At 34.4% G+C, this 22,172-nt stretch overlaps 1 protein-coding gene across 3 annotated transcripts in view; it reads right to left on the bottom strand.

The window, feature by feature from the left end:
- The window catches only part of METTL15 (methyltransferase 15, mitochondrial 12S rRNA N4-cytidine), a 90,535-nt gene that overhangs the window by 37,050 nt on the left and 31,313 nt on the right, over window positions 1–22,172 (bottom strand). For all 3 annotated transcript variants that reach the window (XM_068945292.1, XM_068945291.1, XM_009679452.2), the window contains exon 3: window positions 14,934–15,070. In XM_068945292.1, coding sequence (XP_068801393.1) covers window positions 14,934–15,070 — 137 coding nt within the window. The remainder of the gene's footprint in view (window positions 1–14,933; window positions 15,071–22,172) is intronic.

Below are 22,172 nucleotides of genomic sequence, written 5' to 3' on the forward strand. Positions count from 1 at the left end.
ACATAACATCAGAAGAATGTAGTCATGTTTCCCTAAACGTTCACATAATACAAAAACAAATTAACCAACATACTGAAAATATGCAATTTGAAACACATTTATTACTAGAAAATCACATCATGTAAAAAGATTATGATACATTCAGAAGCTGATGCAAGATCACCGTATAAACTGCTCATATTTTAAATGCTAATTCTAACATGCAAACTTTAATAGTCATTTCCAATTTATTTAGTACACAGCGCAACATGCACCACATTATCAAGGTAGGTACCTTCTGCTTAAGCCACAAGAGTCATTTTGGAAAAAAATTATTTCAGTTAGAGGAGATTAAGCTACTGTAGTTTCAAATTCTTTCCTTCTAATAAAAATAAAACCCAAATACTTAGCATTTAAGTCATCCTGTCTTGCAATAACTGTGTAACTTTCAAAAGACCTACAAAATCAGTCGGAACTAGGATATATTTTTCCAGATTAAAGTGTGAAGAAATTAGAGCTACTTTAGCAGTAATGAGAGTTGCCATTTTGACCATGAATGAGAAAAGCCATTCAGCGTTTAGTTCAAGAATATTAAGACAGACGTTCACACAATTACAAGCATCTCCCAATACAAAGAAAATTTCCAAATACTTTGCAGCCTCTGTGGATCCAGGGTCAAATGCAAGAAATCCTTCCCTTAAAAGAGACTGGCAATAGGCTTACAAGTTACCTATACTGTATCTAGGCTTTCATCAGAAAATATCTAAGCAGTATAGGAGCCTATAGAAGCATGTGAGAAAACTGAGAACGAACGGCAAAAACCAGTGTTTATAATCAAATTATGTAAGTACCACTCTGTGGAACCTGAAAGGACAATTTTGGAGAAAGAAGGGAAGATTTGACCAAGATGTGTTCGAAAAAACAGGAATTGCCTACATACTAGGTAAGCAGTACCCTGGGGAGTGGGGGTTGATTAAAAAATGAAAGCATAACCCAACATTTCATATTCAATAAAATTATATGTCTCTTCAGAAGGCTCTAGCCTTCATTAGTTAACCATTTATAAAAAGTTAATATTATTTGTAAGGACCCTGAGGCATAAACGGAACATGCCAAGAACAATACAAGAAACATACTCTTCAGACAGAAACCTTCAACATGGTCACACAAATGATTATTTTTATTGCTTTAGTTTTGCAATATTTGAAGATATACTGTGTTCCTGCTAAAACAACACTTTCCGAAGAAATTTATGAATAACACAGGGAAAAAAGCTGAAAAAAATCATATATGAAGACTGATATTCAATTGAGTGAATGTTCTTGAGCAAAAGCCATATAGCAACATTTAGTATATTGAGTAATCACTGTGTTGAATGTAAGGAGGGAAGTTTAGATTCTACTTACAGTTACAACAGATAAATTATCTGAACTGGTTCTTTGTATTCCTTACAGTAAAACAAATTTGTATAGTATCAAGTTAAACCAAGTAAGTAAAATAATACTTATTTTGACTTCTGTAATTTATTTTCTTTGTTCATCAGCATCAATTGCACTATAGGCTCCTGCTGCTTATTGTCCTGGTCGATTTTAAGCCCTTAGGTGACTTGTTAGCAAATGATTTGGAAATAAAAAGTGACGCAAAAAGCTGAGTAAATCCTTATTAATCGTTAACTCACTCTACCTTCAAGCCACCTGCAGTATCTCTTAAAGTTGATTATGGGATAGAAAGACGTCAGAAAGCCAGAACACTGAGAACATTCTGATTCTAGTTAAAGGGTGCACATGTTTTCATAAAAAGCACTATTGCAATTGTCATTCAAGCTTAAGATATTCAAAGAGTTTGACCACAGCACTTTTGAAACGTATTAAACCTATAACAAGCTGTGACTGAGCACTGCAGCAGGGAAGAACAAACAAAATATCTAATACAAGTTTTTGGCTTTTTAAAACACCAAAAAAAAAAACCAAAACAGATTTTAAGAACTACCCTTCTCACCTTGCATATTGCTGCCAATTACAAAACAAAACAAAAACTTATATAATTCTAAAATAAAGTAAATATCCAGTCCCTCTTACCTGCACAGAAATACCATCTGCTACTTTAGAGAGGGGCTGCACATCCTGCTACAATAACACTTACTACGAAACACTGAACTTTGAACTACAACTCTTTTACTCCAAATCACTATTGTACGTGGTAAAGAAACAATGTACCAAGCTATCATTCACTTCTCTTTTTAATTTTACACAAAAACTTAAAAAACAAACAAATGAAAAACCTAAAAGAAAAACTCTCAAATTTGCTGTCTGAAAAAATAAAATTTAATTTAACATAAGGTCATTTAGAGTCATTTAGTTATTACAGCAGAGGTTTGGATTTTCTTTTCTCAGCAACTTAAAAATTCTTGATTTGTAAAAGAATGATATGAGAGCTCTTGTCTGTTTTGTACTACTGAGTAAATACTAAAAACTGCTCAAGGACTGGTCAACAGCTTGTAATTTCTCTTGCTCGTCACCAATCGTTTTAGTTAATACTACCATTAATCTATCTGAATGTTGATAAAAAGGTCATTCTGAAGGCAAAAGAGAAAAATATTTTAATTGTGCACTCTATTTTCAGAAATCTAATTTTTTCCACTGCTTAGTCTGCTTTCCAAATGTGAAGAAGTAAGATCATTCATGCTACACAAATCATAAACCAGAACACAAAAAGCCTTTTCGAATTATACCGTAAAACATCATCTTACTTGTGTGGTCCCCCTCATTACCACGATAAAGGATACCCCAGATCATCAGTCTTTGTATTTGGTCTTTCCTCTTGTATTTGTCATGCCTCAGCTCTGGGTTTGACACATATAATAGACTCATCTTTGAAAATAAAAATTCCCAGTACGTATAAAATGAAAACTTCATGTTATATACAGAAATTCTTGTTAGCTTGAATTAAGAAGTTGCCTTTTATATTCTTGGAGCCAGTATGCACAATGCTCCCCAAATTCCCTCTAACTGAAATGTGCTTTCCTGTAAAGTTTCAAGGTGACAATACTGATTTCGCCAAGTCACACATTTTGGTCCTGATAGTTAGAAAATTAACAAACTGCAAATTCAATTGTGTTCTGGCACAGAATTTTTGGGAAGATTAAAAAATATTGGCATCATTTTGTACACTATCAGATCATGGATTAAATATTATTCAAAATGCTGGTATGTCATACCTTAATATTTGGCTCATCCACAGATAAAATTCACTTTGTTTTACAAAGGCAGACCACGTAAAGGTTTGAATTTGGTATGGGTCCTCTTTTATTCTATACTTGGAATTAAAGCATGGAATACTTGGAAGGTCACACATTGTTTCACCTAGAATTTTTGTACTACAAGTAATCAAAACTCCTTCAGATGCTCAGTCAACTAAATGAGATTTTTACCCTGTCTTTAGTGGTACATTACTCTTTTCATCAGGAACAGCCAGTGGTCACAAATGAGATGAAAGGGGACAAGATACTACCTCAAAGAGATGGAAAATGCGATAGGATGTGTCTTGGGACACATCCTATTGTGTCTTGGTAAGGGACAGGAAGCAACAAAAGGTTGGCTTTTTAATGGCTGCTCCCCCAGTTTCATAGCAAACAGGTTTCTAGTTTCTTTCAAGGGGTGAAGGTACAGGTTTTCAGGTACCCATATAATCATCAGGATAGAAAGTGGTATTTATGCTTTCCCAGAGGTAAAGGTGGGATGGCTTGGGAGAAGGGAGCAGCTCTTCTCCTCCTCTTTTCCTTCCTGCCCTTCCCAGTCTGCTTTAAATCAAGTGGAGGTGGCAGCAGGTAGGCACAGAGCACCCTGAAGATAAATGGACAATCTGGACATTATTATCAGAAAGAATTCAGTCCCGTTTTCCTGACTCTTCTTTAAAAATCTAATATTCAGAGGTCTCTAACTTCTCTTGATCAATTTAAGACTGCAGAGCAAGAAATAGTAATATTACAAATTGTTTCTGCTGTTGAGACACATTATGTAGTAATTCTTATGAATTAAGTCAAAAGTTAAGGTCATTTATTAGTCAATATTAGTCTCAAATACTTGCACCACTCAGTGGTGCCAAGGCCACAGGTAACTTCCATTTCAAGTTATGCTGTATGTTTTCTCCAGCAAGGTTTTAAAAAGAAACACTCTGCCATCTCCCCATCCAAATCTTTACTTTTCAGTCAATCTAAGTTGCTGCATTTTTCAAGTATTCTAATACAAAGCTAGACATCAACTGTCTGATTTTATTTTCAGTCCTTTGAATAGTCTGTACTACACTTGGCACAGCTGAGTCACACTGGCCAAAATCAAATTAAAATGCAAATGATGTTTATTATGATGACAAGAAAAATAGAATTATGCAGTCAAACTCAAAGTAATTCTTTTTTATGGTCTACATCACTTACACGCATGATCCTAATGTATCTAAGGTAAGAATAACAGTATTTGTAGCATATACATACTAAATCAGAAACAGTCTGGTCTCCAAATAACTTCTCCATGTATGTATCATACTTAGTTAAGTGTAAAGCTCAGTACTGGTGCAAAAATATCCATTAACAAATATTTTCATTTAGTTATCTGTTTTCCTATTTTATTTATTCAATTTAAATAAATAAAAGTATGAATCGGAGACTAAAAACTTTTTTTGTTCATAGTTACTTAATAAATGAAATGTTTAGGCTAACTTCTCAGCAGTCTTGACCTTCTCTTAGTAGGTGACAAGTACCTTTTTCCGTCCATAAATTGATATTATCTCCTGGTTCACAGGAAAATTCTACTCCCCAAAATTATCATCTACATATTGATGCAACAGACTTTTGCTTTTATCGTCCGATGTAAAAAGAAATATCTCAATGCAGATTGTGTCCTTTAGTTTTGCACAGAATGCCTCTGACGCTTCTTATTGTAAAAGTGAACAAGAGTAGGCTAATTATACAGCTTTTGACAAATATCGAGCTAAAGTACTAACTGTTCCTAAGAAATATGAAGATACCATCTTTTCAATAGGAGAAAAAAGATCTGTAGGCAACTGGCTGACAGATGCACAAGAGTTCAGATAAGAACCTACGTTCTCTTCCTTCCTTGCCTTATCTCTCATTAAGCTACACAGAACTGTCCTCAGAAACACTCTGCCTGTAACAGGTAAAACATTAAACTTTGAAGGCATTCTGAGCATTTTTATACCTTATTGATAATAGATAAATTAAAATGAACAATGACTGACGCATCTGAAACTGCCACTGGTTTAAGTAGCACTTGGCACCGCATTCCGTATAAAGTTGAGATAGCAGGTATATGTAGAATGCCCTTAAAGATAAATCAAAGATCTGGATATCTGTACTGGAAAAAAATTCAAACCTCCCATACTCAGCTCTGTGTCCCTGACCAATACCTAGATTTTTTTTTTTTTTTAATTTCAAAAGCCTCTTATACCTCATAATCAACTTAAGCCAAGAAATAAAGGTCCTTGTTGCTTTTATTCTGTAAGATCAGTTAACATTTTGTAGTATCCTTAGAAACACAGATGAAAAATTATGTGGCAGAAAAAAATTCCGACATTCAACAGAACGTTTCTTACTTTCTTTCAAGTGGTTTCTTGACCTATCCGTGGTCAAAGGTGCAGTAGCTTCTCAAGCCTACTGGTAATTAAGCTGCTTGGCCGACAGCAGATGATCACATAGTCTGCTCTGAGCAAGCAAGATCTGGAACGCACAGAGTAAGTATGAAAAGGAAGAATGGGAACAGGGAAAGGAATCACAGAAATAGAATCTCTTCCTATATGTCTTGGATGATGATCCACTGCAAGATCTTTGGGGGAGATGACAATATGATGCATCTCTCTCAATTTTAATTTAAGTGCCATAAACAACATAGACCAAATAATGCACTATCACATCTGATCACGTCTCTGTGGACCATCCTTAAGATACTCACTACTGCCTGCTAGAGAACACTGGCACACAAATTAAAACTTGTCATTTAATGCTACAGCACTATAGTACACTAACATCAGAAAGTGAATGAATTTCAGAATCTTATTATGCCTTAGAAATATTCAAAAAGATCCACTCATATCAGATTACGGTCTACAGTCTATAACTGTTCGTATTGACCCTGCTTTAAGCAAGAGGTTGGACTAGATGACATCCTAAGATGCCTTCCAATCTGAATGAACTTGTGATTTTCTTTTTTTAATTGTGGGAGAAATTGCCTAAATCATTGAATCAATAAATACCAATTATTTACAAAATTTCCACTTAGTATTGGAATGCAAATGACTCAATAACAGTAACAGGAAAAAGAAAAGATGGAAATAAAGCAGGTCATTGCTTCAAGTCTAATACATCTCTCCATTTCAAGCCAGTATCTCTACAATTTTCCTGTTAAAATAATACAAAGATGCTTCTTCTCTCAAGACTTCTCAGATCAAAATGGCAGCAACTTGTTTTCCTACACCTGATGCATTTGACTGGAAATGACATTGTCTGGCACTGGTACGAGATGTTACATATGAAAATAAATACAAAAAATAAATGTAGGACGTGACATCAAAAAGCATTTTTAGTAAATAATATAACCATCAGATAATTTTGCCAAGATAAAAGAGATAAGTATACGCAGTGTAAAAGGGATTAACAGAATCCAGTAAACAAAGGGAGTCTGGACAGACTGAATAGTATTTAATCATTCCCCAAGTGTTTACAGTGTTAAAAGTAAAAGCTTCAGTAGGAATGTCAACATAATTTTAAATGTGTTGAAACTAGTGCTACTGTATATGCCTACCTATAGAGGCAGTATTTGGGCACAGCTATGTTCTTAAAAGACACCTTACTCCTCCTTTGAGACAAACAGTGCAAATGAGGACTTCTCTTTTATATAACTAGCATGTGAAATTTAAACTCAGCTACTAATGTTGCAAATGGTCTGTAGCTATCCCACTTCAACGCATGAGCTAGACAGATCTCACAAGTTAAACAGCAGTCAGGTTAGGACAATATTTAGCTGCAACTGAGGCAGAAAAAGTTGGAGCTCTGAAACAATTTTGATAAATTTATGTTGTGTAAATCCAACAGACAGAGAACTTTTCCATGTCATTCAGTATTAAAATTCTGGTTTGACATAGCGCTAAAAAGAATTCTGTGATGGAGAGAGATGAGATGTTGATACCACATTCAACAACTATCCTTAATATCCTACCCTTGAACAAAATGCTTTGCTCCAGGCTTCCAAACATACATGTTAACTGTTTCAGTTCATAGAAAATGCACTTTCCTGCCCTCATCGACTATGTAATGCAAGTAAAAGCTGTCTTCCAGCTTCCCACGCACAAAATAGTTAGCAACTCCTGCCACTGGAAATAAACACCAATGAAGGCACCAACGTTTTAGGATTCACTTCAGGGCAAGATTGGCACACAGCAGGAAAAATATCCCAGTTCACAACCCCATTCAGTTTTTTCCATATGGATGCAGTCACAACTCACACCTTCATACCCATGCCTACTCTGTAAGTTACAGTGTTTGAACTGCTCACATCTATCTCTTCTGAGGAAAAGTAGAAACATGCTGGAAACTGCATCTAGTCCAAGAGCCACAGTGGAACATCACTACATTATGCCTGCTACAGCTTATCCCAGAAGGAAAATTAATCAACTTTGTTTATTCTGGAAACAATTTTCCTGTTCTTCAGACAGTCCATGAACTTCCTTTCCCTTAGGCTTTTCCCCGTCACACCATAAAGTAGCAAAATAGGACTTTTATATCTTAAAGGGTGTCTGTGGATAAACACAGTATGAACTGAGCAATATAAAGGCACCACTGAAATTGCAGGGGAAAGATATCTAAAGATATTTGGATGCGCTGTTGCATCCAACTCATTCAACCTTCTCAAGCTTCAGGTTAACACCATCGCGTCTGCTTTCTCAGTACACCTAAATTTGTCACCTTTTCACATTATCATCCTCATGGCTTCTTGCTGGTTACATCTTCCTAAACTTACTTCTAAAACTGAATTACATCCCCTTTTAAAGAAACACTTGGATTTCTGCACTGCTTCTCTTTCCCCTGCTTTTCCAAGACATCTGTTTACCCACCTGGTCTTACACAGGGATACATTCTGTGGGTGCTCAAGAAACGTTCGTAATTCAATGGCCATTTCCATATGAAACATTCTGTTCTGCAAACACACACATACTGTTTACGAGAATACATATACAGATTCAACATATGCATTCACTAGTTCGTATTATGAGTTTTTTTCCCTGTGTGACAAACTCATTAATACATCCCTTTATCAAATATTCTGTATGCAAAACTCCATCAATAAAACACAAAAGAAAAAGATAAAAAGACTGATTATACCCTACAAAAAACATTGTACTGCTCTGTGACTAACTTTAATCTGTACCTTTATTTCTTATATGAAAACTTACAGAGCAAACTACACAGGACAGTAACTTTCCCTGTTTGTAGAAAATCAATAAAACTTCTGATGCTCACAGGATACTTCTCCTAGGAACTACGTAGCACCCTGCTGTTTTAAGCCATTACTTTTTACTGATCACTATGATTAATTGTAACCATAGTTAGCTTATTAATTAAAAAAATATATTTCTATTTATAAGAGTTTCTCAAATGAATGGAATTTTTTTACAGCCAACTATCAACACTGTGTTGGTGGATTATTTTAGTCGAGAATTAACCAACCTTGCCTCTTCTCTCAACTGTCAGTGGTACACAACGCGACACAAAGCCCGTACATACTCCGCACTACACTTGCTCTGCGTAAAAACACATTTACAGATTTTTTCGAAAGTCAACACATTAAAACATGTTTTTATATTGTAAAGTACATGTTTTCTACTATGTGCTTTTATACTATATTTTGTTTTAAAATCTTTTCACTCCTGTCTCCCAATTACTATGTGTGGGGATAGTGATGTGGGTATGCAGGCACCTGAAGCAGTACCCAAATTGTTTTTAATATACAAATTCAGATATAAATTTTTACAAGTTTTAGAAGTCATTCATATTCAGAGCAAATTACAAATTATTCTGCTAAGAAATTAATTAAAAATATGATCTTGATGAAGAAGCATCAGCATTTGTTTCCATTATCTCTTGATTTAGCCGGGAAATAACCACCAACAAAATACTAATGAAATGGTCTTATCATAGCACTGCATGTTAGTCACTTCATTTTAGTTCCCTGATCTAAATCCCTAATAAAAACAATAAAGTTGTCTTTCACAATTCCTTGGCAGAGATACATTACTGTTAACTGTGGTAATAGCAATTCAGAGTATTACCACAGGAACGTCAAGTAAATTGAAAAAAAAATGCAGCATATTTAGTGCTGCTAGTTAACATGGTTAGGTATATAAGAACTTGATGCTGAGCATAAAAGCAGGAAACACACACATGCACTACTTTTTTTTTTTTTTTTAAAAAGACTGTGAACACTGTACTATGTGCTTTTTATGGGAACGGTTGCAAAAAGTTTTTCCTGAGTTGAATTTTCTATATCAAAATTGCCAGGAAAAGACAACATCCCCCCCTACCCCCCCCCCCGGTCTCTTTTATTTTCCAGTATCATCTACTAAGGGGTATTCTGTACCCCAGAATGAAGAGATACTGTCTTTGAAAGGCTTTCAAGGGGCAGGGTAGAGGGCTTAAACACCTTAACTAATGAGTCAATTCAACCATGAAAAAACAAAGAATTCTCTTTTCTGTCAAGAAATTTTCCTTTCAGACAACCTGTTTTCCTCCTTTCCCTGTTCTTAGAAACTATTTACAGGAAGAGGGAAGACTGACATTCTTGAAAAGGCTCAGCTGGTTTCTTCTGACCAGTTTAGTTTTGTTTTTGCCATGGTAAAACCCAATGTCACTGGCCAGTTTTGGATTCTTAATACCGTACTAAGCAGTTTTTGGACCACTAAGAAGGAGTTATCTATCGCAATAACATATTTTTCCTATGCAACAGAAATTCTTTCTGAACTTCAAGTTACTAGACTGCAGCCCATACCTGGTATTGATTTTGCAGACCATACAATCGATTAAAAGAGATAGTCAAAATGTCTGTAAAGAAAGAAAAATTAAGAAGCGCACACAGAAAAGATCTAATTGCAATTTCAAGGTGATGTTAGTATTAAAACGTCTAATTACACTGCTTATGAGAAGACTAACACTCAATTTGACAAGGTTTTAAAAAAGACCTAAAGGATCAAGTTATAAAAGACTGTAGAGTGTAAAAGGGAAAGAAAAACAAGTGTTAAAAGTAGACTGTTAAAAGTATTTTCTACTTCTTTGAATTGGACCCAATATTGAACCGAGAGTTCAATTCTAGGCATTCTGAAATCTGTACAACTGGAATTCTGGCAACAATAGGAATAATTCCTATTCTTCCTATTTTAGAAGGAAATTTGCTCAGGTTTGTTACCAAATCAATCTCTTGGGTAACACACTAAATGACAGAAACATCCTATTCTAATATAATGGCATTTTAAGGTCACTTAATAGATTTCAGTAGCGTTTTTCCATCTCATACATCCAAGACAACTCCTTTATATATTGTGCCTGTATTTGAGAGACAAAGATGCTGACACACATGGAAAGTTCTTTAGAAAGATTTAAAGCTACAGTGAACTTTATCTTGTTACGTATAGTCAAAGCATCATTATGATGACATACATATGCCTACAGACAGCAAGTGTACCTTCTTTCAAGTCCATGGTCAAAAGTTTAATAACCACCTATATACGTACAGCAACAGAAGCATCAATATATTACATACACTGCTACAATTCACAAGCACTTAGAATGAGTTTATTGTAGCCTAAAAAAAAGTTTAGTTTTCCTTTAGGACCTAACACGTATTCTATTGTTCCCAGAACCTATAGGATTCAGTTGATAGTTCTAGCTTTTTCTTTTTGTAAACTTAGTATCACCCTGCATGTAAAACTCACAAACACCATCACCTCAAAATTACTTCAGAATTGCAGTAAAATATATTGCAGCTCAGTTAATTGAGGAATTTCATACTACTTGTCCCTACTTCCGAGGCATGATTTCTTATTCTGTGCAGAGAATTTTAAAGAACATATTGTCTTTTCTGCGTAGGCTTTGCGTAGGTTTCTTATATTTAAAAGCTTGCAATGATATTGGTTAATTGCTAGATTTCAGCCACCTTTCTAACCTCTCTCATTCAGTGGGTGTGAAAGGGTTTACTTGTAATATATATTGCTACTGACAGAATTTTATCTTGTTCTCCTGGATTCTCAGCAGCAATTCCCAAGTTAGAGGCTTCCCCAGAAAGCACGTCAAAGGATTCCCACCCACACACTGAATATCTAACAGGCCCTGACCCATTTTCTCCTTATTAAAGCAGCACTACATATTTAAAAATAATAATAAACAGCAAAGCTAAATGAATGCAAGAATTGCAGGGGGAACTCTAGCCTTTTTGTAATCTATTTCTGAAAAAAACACTACCAAGAAGCTAAGAGATGCATTTAAAATATAAACATCAAATGCTTTTTTCCTCAGTATTCTCATTCGGTGACTTATTGCTCCAGCTGTCTTTTGACTAAGTACAGGTTCATTTATTAGTTCTGAATATAGAAAAATCCCCTAATTTAGCCATACTTCTCTCTTCCAACCATATGTTTGGGCATATTTCTGCAACTTGAGTTTTAATAAACTTGCAATTCATTGATGTAAGATATAGGATGTTAAAAAAAAAAAAAACCCAACAAGTTAGTAACAGTTGAAATTATACTATTATTTACTAAGATTATTAAAGTTGCCTAAACCGAATAAGCAATAGCAATTAATATACTTATAATTAAAGATTTTATGGTAGGATAGGCTATTACAAATGACGCTGCAGGATTTAAAAACTGACATAGCTGGTATGCTGAAATATTTGAGCATCCCTGTTGAAATGATTAAACAGGTATAATATTCTGTTTTAAGCAGAAACAAAACTGCAACAGAAAATTCAATAAATGCATTCAAAATTTCACAGATATGAATCTCTGATTTTACTGCTTACAGTTGCATAACAGTATTTTTTCCCCTCATGTTCTATCATCTCCAAAGGAAGTGAAGCACTCTGGTAAGTCAAATAACCTGTCCCAAAAACAACAATATTAAACTGAAAGAGGTGAAAAAAACCCAAGATCGGAAAAACAATGGAGAAATTTATATTTCTTCAGTGCTGCAGTTTTTCAGTTTCATCTGTGTCTGTACTTCTTACAAAAGGGACAACCCTACATTTCCCTCTGCCTAAAAATGCACGCTCCCTTTACCACCTTCATGATAGCACAACCATTTCTGTGGCTGCCTAGTGAACCACACCAGGGAACTATTTTAACTGATAACTGACCTGACCAGGTAAAGTTTTCAACTGGATCAATTCCCTGACCTTTTGGTGCCAAAAGGGATCTGAATTGAATTGATAAAACTATGATAAAAGGTTTATTTCTAATACAGTGCTGGAAATGGACAATAAAAAAAAATGTATCCGATCATCCATCTTTTATTGAATACTGAAAGAAAAATTTTCATTTATGAAAAACCCATATCCTGTAACACAAGTATATCTTTTACACTTCCAGTTTATTTGTAAACAGACCTTAAGTTTAACTCTTATTCATAGAAGATATTTGCATTCTTTCTTCTGTTTCCTTTTAGTTTACAACTTGTAAAACAACTGACATCCCAAAGTAAGTAGATTACTAATAACTACTTATTCCATATATGAACACTTGTCAATCTTAAGATGACTAGCTTCATTTTCAACAGAAACTACTATTAAGACAGATAGATATATTTCTTACCTTTTCAAAAAGGACCCACCAGTTCTTTCCACTGGTTTATAACAGAAGATGAGAGAAAACACCAAAACCAACAACAATACTGCTCTGTGTCTCACAATACGTACAAATAGCATGGAGTCTTCTTTCAGTGATTAAGACCTTAACAACAGTTTAATACTATGTCATTTAAGAATCCACCTCCTTCTAATGACAACTGGAGTCTGTAATGGTGGATAACACTACATCTGGAATCCTACTGAACAGATTTTATATGAGTTTACAAACAAAACCAGGAACTAGAAGACCCCCTTTTTTATTATGCCACAGTAAGTTACATCAACTGTAACTGATTGAACATTCATTAAAGAATGCTTTCTAATAAACATAAGCAAGTAAAAAAGAAACAGGATCAATTCAGAGCTAATCTAATTGTTGGCAAAACACTGTCTGATACTTGTAAAAGCTCTTCATCTATCTGGAAAATAAACTTCTTTCACATCAAGGTTTGCACAGGATACGTTATGGAGAAACACGCCGCGTCAGAGAAGTGTTCATCATTGTATTATGCTTGGTAAATGTTTTTGAAAACTTCCAGATATAACATTTGCTTCAATCTGGACTACATATTTTTTCTGCGACACAAAGTGAAAAAGAACAGTAGACTTCACTGCTCCAGTGACACCTGTTGGAATGTGTTTGCAGGCTTAGTTTGAAAGAAAATGGACTTATCCTTACATATATTCTCCACACTGTTCTGCCAAAAGAAAATGCCCCTGTACTGGCAAAATAGTATTTGAGAGATGAATTCTACAAATGTATACATATGCACTGCATCTCATTTCAGACCACAAAGAACTGAAAATTTGAAGACATGTACTTAAGTGGTCTTACAAAGCAGGAAGATTAGAGAATGAGCTATGCTTTCTTCTCACACGCTTGAATCTCACTGGGCCTCTGACAATGGCACATGAATAAAGGAGTGCCTAATTAAACTTTTTCTTTCAGAAAACATGAGGAATACCTTCTCCATTGTTTACCTTACTGCTCTCTTAGAGCCCAGTTTCCCTCCATTCATGGGAATACATTTAAACAACTAGGTGTTTCTCTATCTGCCTCTTCCAGTTTTCTCTGTACTAGAAAGATCTGTCTCCTTTCATGTAAAATCCCTTTTGAACTAAATACTCTCAGTTTTCAACAGGACAGTAAATGTCCTCCTCTTCCTGCTTTGCTTAAACTCCTTAAGTATTTTTTCTTCCGTATTATTTGATTTTATATCTACATATTTTTACTTCTTGTTCAAATTTAAAAACCAGCGCTTTTTGAAAAGCGCATACTCAACTCTACATATTGCACAGTAATGAATGTATTGCTTGCACAGTGTGAATGTATTGATTGAATTGCTTCTTGAATAAAAGACAACCTTTGTATAACTAACAAAAAATTAACAATCTGCATTTAACAGCTTTTCATTTAATGAATTAAGCACTCTATTCAACAAGAAAACTCAAGGATGAGCTAAACAGTCTTAACACAAAAGCAGCAGCTTATTTAATTGATTAGTGGTTTCTGAAGCCAATGGCACAACTGACAGAGTATTGAGCAAACATAATAATGAATTACAATAAATTATGATTGTTCTTTTAAAGAAAGTTTTCAAAATGAGTCATTTTTAAATTGCCTCATTATTTAAAAGTATACTGTTCCGTCCTTTTTTGTGAAATATTTCTTTGCTGGAAAAATCATGACACATATGTTTTTGTGCAACTTTGTCATCAGAATAATCTCAAAGTAAACAGCATAAGAATTCTTTTAAAATATAGATTTTAAATAGAAAATTGGCCACCTGCAGCATACACAACGTTAACAGAGTACAGAACATTCATTTAACTCCAGAAAGCTCAGAAACACTTGCATGCAATTACGTAAATAAATTGAACAGGATTTCTTCTTTTATGAGGCTTATACAGTACACAATGCTTTTCTACAATAATAAGCCATTAAAAACAATGAAAATATATTAAAACTATTAAAATATGTTGAATCGAGTATATAGTAACACTGTATTAACCTCATCTCAAACATATTTAAGACAGCAGAAAACTACTTACGGGTAAGATTCTGAAAGCTGCTGAGCTATTTTATAAGCCGTGGGGTCCCTGTCTAGAGCATATATTGTAACGTCACTGGCTTTCTGTAGAAGAGCTGTAGTATGACCTCCAGCTCCAAACGTCATATCAAAGAAACACTGTTGAATACAAAAGACAATACCATTACCTTATAACAGAGCAGAAATACACTTATTGTCAGTTTAAACCTTCTTTAGTTAATCCCTCTCATATGCTGGAGGAAGACAGACCATTACATGCAACCGTGGCTTTGGGAATATTTTCATATTTTGAGCAGAACTGCAATCATGTCAGAGTAATCGTAGTATATGCTAGAAGAATAGAGTCTTCATATCATTTAATATGAACTCCTGATTTTTTTCACTGCTCAAATTTTTCGGTGATAAAACAGTTTAAGATTACTTATCAAGCAGAATCAAATTGTTACCTAAAAACCTCATGTACACTAAACTTATTTACACAAATTGTACACATAAAAGCTAAGCACCATTTAGCAACAGTTTTATTATTTTATAACTATTTTAGACTCTGCTTGTAAAATATTTATGCACATAGATACACTTCGAGCCTAAGTGAGGTATCAACACACCCCAAAAAAGCCCAGACACAGCTATTAAATCTTTTAGAAAAAATATGCTGCATGTATCATGTTGCAGCACAACCATTTTCCCACTTTGTTTTCTTTTTTTTTTTTAAACAGTTTCCTATTAAACATACTGCAACTTAACTGTTGAAATAAGAAAGCTTCAACCGCAAAGTCCTTTCTGATAAAAGCAGAAATTCAAAGACAATGAGGACCAGTGTAAGACCGACCCAAACATTTTCACGGAAATAGTTTTTAGAAACCATAAATAAAGGCGTTTAATGAAATCTCATAATAATAAAAGAGAATATTTAAGATACTAATATTCCAATACTACTGTGGCTACAAGTAAATTAAAATTACAAAGCTTTACCCAGATCTTTAGGATGCAAGGATATTCTATTTAGTTTCTTTACACATTTTATCAGCCTCCCTAAGCCTATGCTCTAGGAGAATTTTCCTATGACATTTTATAAAGTTTCTGTAGGGAAAAAGTGGTTGGCTCGTCTGCCAGTATGGAACTGCATCATTCATATGAGGAAATGACACAGAATGTTAGCTTTTTGTAAATAGCACGTGTAACAAAGTTATGTTCCTCAAGCAAATCATTAGATCCCTAGAAGTACTGTCGTAAGAACTGCAAAATCTGTCTTTAAATGTTGTTCCATTAAGATTAGCAATAAGAAGGAAAATCAATTAAAGTATTAAAAAAAAATCACACATGCAAAAGCATCAGAATTTCAAAGTAAAGCAGCACATGCAAGCTCCAGTAACTTCAGCTGAAGGGTACGGAAATCAACTTGGTCTTTAAAAACTTTGGAAGGAGGAAGGGGAATATATAGTTTGTATTACATGAAGGTATTATTTCCAAAGCTAACAAACATGGTGTGCAAAACTGTTAACAAAGAACGAAGACATACAGAAAGTACTGGAAAGAGCTGTGATAAAAAGAAACCTAACAAGGAAGACTTTAGTGCAATACTGTATCAATGTATGAAACTAAGCTCAGAAAAAACAGATGTAATATGGGCAAAAAAAATCAAGATATTTATATTACAATTTAAAACATCTGAATTTAAAATTTTACCTCTCCATCACTTCTGTGCAGTCCTGGATATTTTCTGTGTGACAGATAAGACACAGTTTGGAGTCCAAATTTAGATTTTGCTTTCTTAAATGTCCAAATCATTTAAGAAAAATACTGACATTTGATTCAGCTTCTCAAAGTTAAGAGTTAATGACTAGAACTGAATATCCTTTCAAACATTCGCTACTCGCATTTTACAGGCTTATGGTTCAGGAACTTCTGGGTTCCTGTTAAAACTCTCAACTCAAAATAACAAGTACACTTCCTTTCAGTAGGCACAAGAAACTTCATGAAGTCATTATTCCTGAATACAGTTCAGTAGAACAGAGTCTGAACCTGATTTTGGCTACTCATCTGGGACTCTCAGAGCTCAGTTGCTCTGCCGCTGTATTGAGCAAGGCTAAACTGCTGCTGCCATTGTATTGATCAGTCTTCCCATCTCTTTACACACAAAAAAGTGTAGCACCAGTATGGGACAAAGGTTTCTTTCTTGGGCAAATATAGGCTATGCGTACCTTACCAAGCAGTAAAGCAAGAGCAGCAGTAGCACGTGTTTAGAGCAAAATAGCTGGTGTTAAGGACTATACTGTTGCTTGCACTATCCTTGGACAAATTCAATATTAGCTACTGAATAGGATACTGGACTAATTAATAAAATTTGTACTACCTTTCCAGTGGAAATTAGGATAAGCATATAATCGTTAACTCTGTGCAGTTAGCTTAGCAAATTGTAAAAATTAATACAAATTGCAGAAAAATATATGAATCCTCTTAAATTAGGAGGATTAATTCTCTTAATTTCCAAGAGTTATGCAATGTTTTTTTGACTTCCACTCAAGTTATTTCCATTTAATCCTTACAAAAAGTATTGTATGTAAGCAATAAACAGCCCTCAACATGTGTCTGCTGTTTCTGTAAAAAAAAAAAAAATCCCTTTAGAAGAACACGAAAGAACAACAGGAAAATAAAATTACTTTTCTATTCCTTGCATAGGATTAATCCACTCAGGAAACACTATCACAACAATCCCAAGCATCGTGTAGGGTTGCACTATTTCGTAGTGACTTGAAACAATCAAATCCAACCTAAATTGCACCAGAATACCTCACAGAAAACATCCATTTAATCAATATTAATAACATATACTTGTTTTTTTTAAATAAAATCAGTATAAAGAAATGCTGTTATTTGATGTCATAGCTAGAAACCTTCCGCTGAAATCTTAGTAAGTTCAACATTGCCTTTCCTGAAACTGACCTACAACACTGACAGAAAACAGTCAAGGAAGGCACAGGAAGTGCTAGAAGTAACTAGCTGTTTGTCTCCTCTTAAAACCAAAGGAAGTTTGGAACAGGAATTTTATTCCATGTAAACTCACTAGTAAGGCAAAGTTACAGAAAATACTGTTTCTTCTCGAATGGGTTTATCTATTTGTGTTATTTCTTGAAGATCTGTTCTTCTTCCAAACACTAATTCTTCTTATTACATAATGAGTTCTGGAAAACATTACATAGATATGATCCTCTGCGTCTTTTCTCTCACTAACACTTCCTTACCGTGGAGGAGGTTCCTTGATTCATCGAGTTTGAAGAGCAGAAAAGCGTGAAAAGTTGAACGAGGGGCCTTTTTTGCCAAGTACATATTCAGACAATTTAAGTTTTTAAGTAGTATTTAATGTAGTTTTTTTAATCCCCAAATGAAACTTTGAATATCTTGTGATTCAATCAAGAATACTTGTATTCATTAGTTTGCTTCAAATCTCACCTTTCCTCACACCCATCCACTTCTGCTTCCAGTACTTTTAAATTTATTAAACATTAAGCTTGATAAGCCCTTTAGATATGCTGAATATTGATGAACCATATAGAAGGTCTTTTACATAAACAGAAAATTAAAACTAGCTGTGCAGAGAGATGAAAAAAGGAAAGATGAGGATCATTTTACCATTACATAGAGACAAGCTGGAAATATTGCGATAGCATCTAAAAGCTCTACTTAAGAATTCACGCAAGCGTGCACATCAAACACACTTGCTCACAAAATTATACTACCCTTTCTGCAAAAAACTTTAAGCAACAGTAGACAACTGTAACATGATCTTTAATTAGTAGCACTACATAAAGGAATAAGCTAAAGCATTTTTTGCATCCTAGCAAACCTAGTGAATGCTAACTAAATTAAGTACATTTTGGTATAACTTTTTAAGGTAAATAAAGACCTTCCATGGGATAGCCTTTGAACTGTGCACACATATGCCTAAACTAGCAAGTAAGAACTCCTATGCAAGCTTCACAATCTGGCTATTCCACTCAAAAACAAAGTTTTACATCCAGAATATAAAAAACCCACCACCTTAAGTTATCAAACAAAATAACGTTATTACCACCACAACTATTTTAGAGCATTAATCTGATTTAAAATTAATCACTATGCTATAGCACTTTGTAATATACTTTTTTATATATTCCATTCATCTTTCATATCTGAAATAGAAGAAAGATGCTTCCTTTTTTCTTTCACTCTCTCTCTTGTCTAGTAGTTTTTAATCAAATAAAATTAAATGACATTTTATCCTCATGGTCCTATAAATACCGCAAAAGATTATTACAGGAGTTCTTCCTGCAGTGACTCACAGTTCCATTGTTAAGTTATGATAGCCCCATCAGACTTCCCCTTGGGAATTTTATAATCAGTTTATGACTGTACATTTTAGAAACCATTTGGCTCTTTCATGACATACAGATAGCAACAAACAAAAACTTTATAGTCCTCATTTTACAGCTAGCTCCAAGACAGTTATATAGATACATCTTATTTTTCTATACAAGACTTCACTAACAAGATACCTCCTAATGAATACCTTTTAAGCACTTCATCTTACTATGAGAGAAGTCAACTGTGATTCTCCTTACCACCACAGTCCACATCTAACAAAATTTATTCCACTACACCTGCTTGCTTTTGCAATTATTTTTCTTTTACTATATAGCAAAACGCAATTGGAGAATAAAATCAAAACTAGTATAAAACTGAAACTCTCAGACTCAACATTCATACACTGAAACCACATGAGATTTATTTTAAAAGTATGTAAAGTTTTCTCACCATAACTCCAATAATTTCTAGTCTCCGCTTTCTTTGTTTTTGCCAAGAACATTCTCATGTTCGAAAACAGTCATTTGTTCCTTTAGATTTACATCTTGCATTTTCTATGATTAAGGTTCATTCTTTCAAGCAGTTTATGGTGATGCTGACCTTCCACAAAGTGATTTTTCTAGTCTCAAAGAAGGCCTAACTTTGGCAAACTAACTAGAAAATATCCAAGCTGGATCCTGGGTTGGAATACATTACATGAAGTATTAAGTCAAATCAGTCTTCTATCTCCTGAGTATTAGTTCTTCATGAGTAATCACTCTCTTTTCCATCATCAACTACATGACAGGCTTCTGCTGTTCACCTTTTTGCCTAGACACACTGGGTCTTTCCTTGTTTACACCTATATACCAAAGGATCGTTAGCACGCTGTAATCAATTAGTACATAAAACCCTCCCCGCTGCTGTTTCTAACACATAACAAGAATCTCTTCTAACAAACTGTTACTCCCAAAATGATCTTGCACTGCATATAATTCGTCTTTTCTTTAACCCCCAACCCTGTTTATCCATTTTTTTCCCTAAAAGAAATCTCTACTCTCTACTGATAAGGACTGTCTTCTGTACCAGTAACAGGTGTTATTACCTGAACCTCTTAAAGCCAAGCTCACTAAAATATCAATCTCAGATCAATCTTCCCAGGGAGATGGAGTTACTTCCTCCAGCCCGTTTTGCACTTTCTCTGAAGACTGACACACCCACAGAAGGGAAAAACCAAACAATTATTCCTGACTCTTGTATCATATTGTTGGCATTTTTCCCTTGCTCTCTGTTTGAAGGATTTTTTTTTTGCTAAGTCGGAGTCATTCAAATTATAACAGGATAATTTACTAAGCAGAATGTTTCAGGCTGTTGGAGTACCCTCCTCACAAATTAAATGCTCTTAAGACGTATAAAACATACTGCAGACATATCACTTGTGAAATTAAAATAACCTAAATAAAAATATATGGTGTCTGAGAAGAGGAAAAACAATGTTGTAGTATTCCCCTTTCAGAATTGCATTCTATCTACTCTAGATAAATTTAAAAGATTCAGAGTCTGGCATAGAGTCGTTTTGCAACATAAAATCAATTAAAATATATGGAAACTATAGGATCAATATCCCACTGTTGAGAAAAAAAAATATGAGGGTTAAAGAGAGGTTACCGCATTTATTGATTAAAAGTGCTAATCTGCAAAAATTAATAACAAATGAGAAATGAGAACAGGATGTAAAAATTTTTTCAGTTTTCTTAAAATAAATAAAACAAAAATTTCAAATCCTGATATTAAACAAAATATTCATTCCACATCAACTAAAAAAAAGCAGAACTTTGTCCTCAGGAAAGCTAGTCCAGTGCCGGCAGTTGCAACAAATGTCAGAATATGCCCTTAAGAACTATGTATGTATTTTATGTGCTACTATCCATTGAAAGTAGAGACTAGCACTCTGAAACTATCTATTTTTTAATTACCAGCAAGTTCTACTTATAGGGCTCATACAACAAAAGCAAAGAAGAAAGGTGATAATGAAGAAAGCTATAACGTCAGTCAAACAGAACGAATGGCAGACCAGTCTCGGAAAGACATACTGATACTGCATACATTACAACACAGGACCTCTAAACAACATAGAACTAACGCTACTTTGTCATTTGCAATATACATATTGCAAATGTATATTTGTATATGTATTCAAATGTATATTGATGGCTCAAATACAATTTTAAGAGGAAAATATTGCTCACTATATAATCTAAAAGAAGGGAAACCCAGCTGCTTTTTCCTAAATTATTCTCAAGTCAAATTAACTAGGAAACAGAGAAGAGCAAGAAGGGTGATGAAAGCTCAGAAGATGAAGCAACACAGGTTACTTCAATCTTTGGTGCATGCTTTGAAAGTGATACTGCACATATCACTTGAACTTTGGGAATGTACTTCTCATCTGTGCAAATCAAAGAGAAAGATTCTGTACATTTCTTGCTTTTGAATACGTTCATAGAGACTTTCTGCAAACATTGATTTGTGTGCATAAAAGAACTGTCACCTGGTACCTGCAGTGTTATAAACAGGAATGAGCAGCTTGGATAAGCTTTCTTTTAATATAGTACACCTTTATGTGTGCAGTTAACAGAAGTAAATAATAGCTGGTAATGCTAACGAAGGAAACAATGCTAGGCCATTATGCTTACATAACATATTCATTTAGACAGCAAGTATCACTCTTTCAACTTTTTACAGGCTTGAAGCAGATACCACAAAAAATACTGAAATACTAATTTATTTGAAACCAACTTAGCAGAGAAAAGGAAAAGAACAATTATCCAGTGCTGAAGCTATCCTGTTGAACTTCTCCACTTGTCAGAATTAAAGAAAATGCTTGGTATCTGCTACCTGAAGAAAGAAAAATGAAATG

Source organism: Struthio camelus, chromosome 5 (genome assembly GCF_040807025.1).
Source record: "Struthio camelus isolate bStrCam1 chromosome 5, bStrCam1.hap1, whole genome shotgun sequence".
In the NCBI taxonomy this organism is placed as follows: Eukaryota; Metazoa; Chordata; class Aves; order Struthioniformes; family Struthionidae; genus Struthio; species Struthio camelus.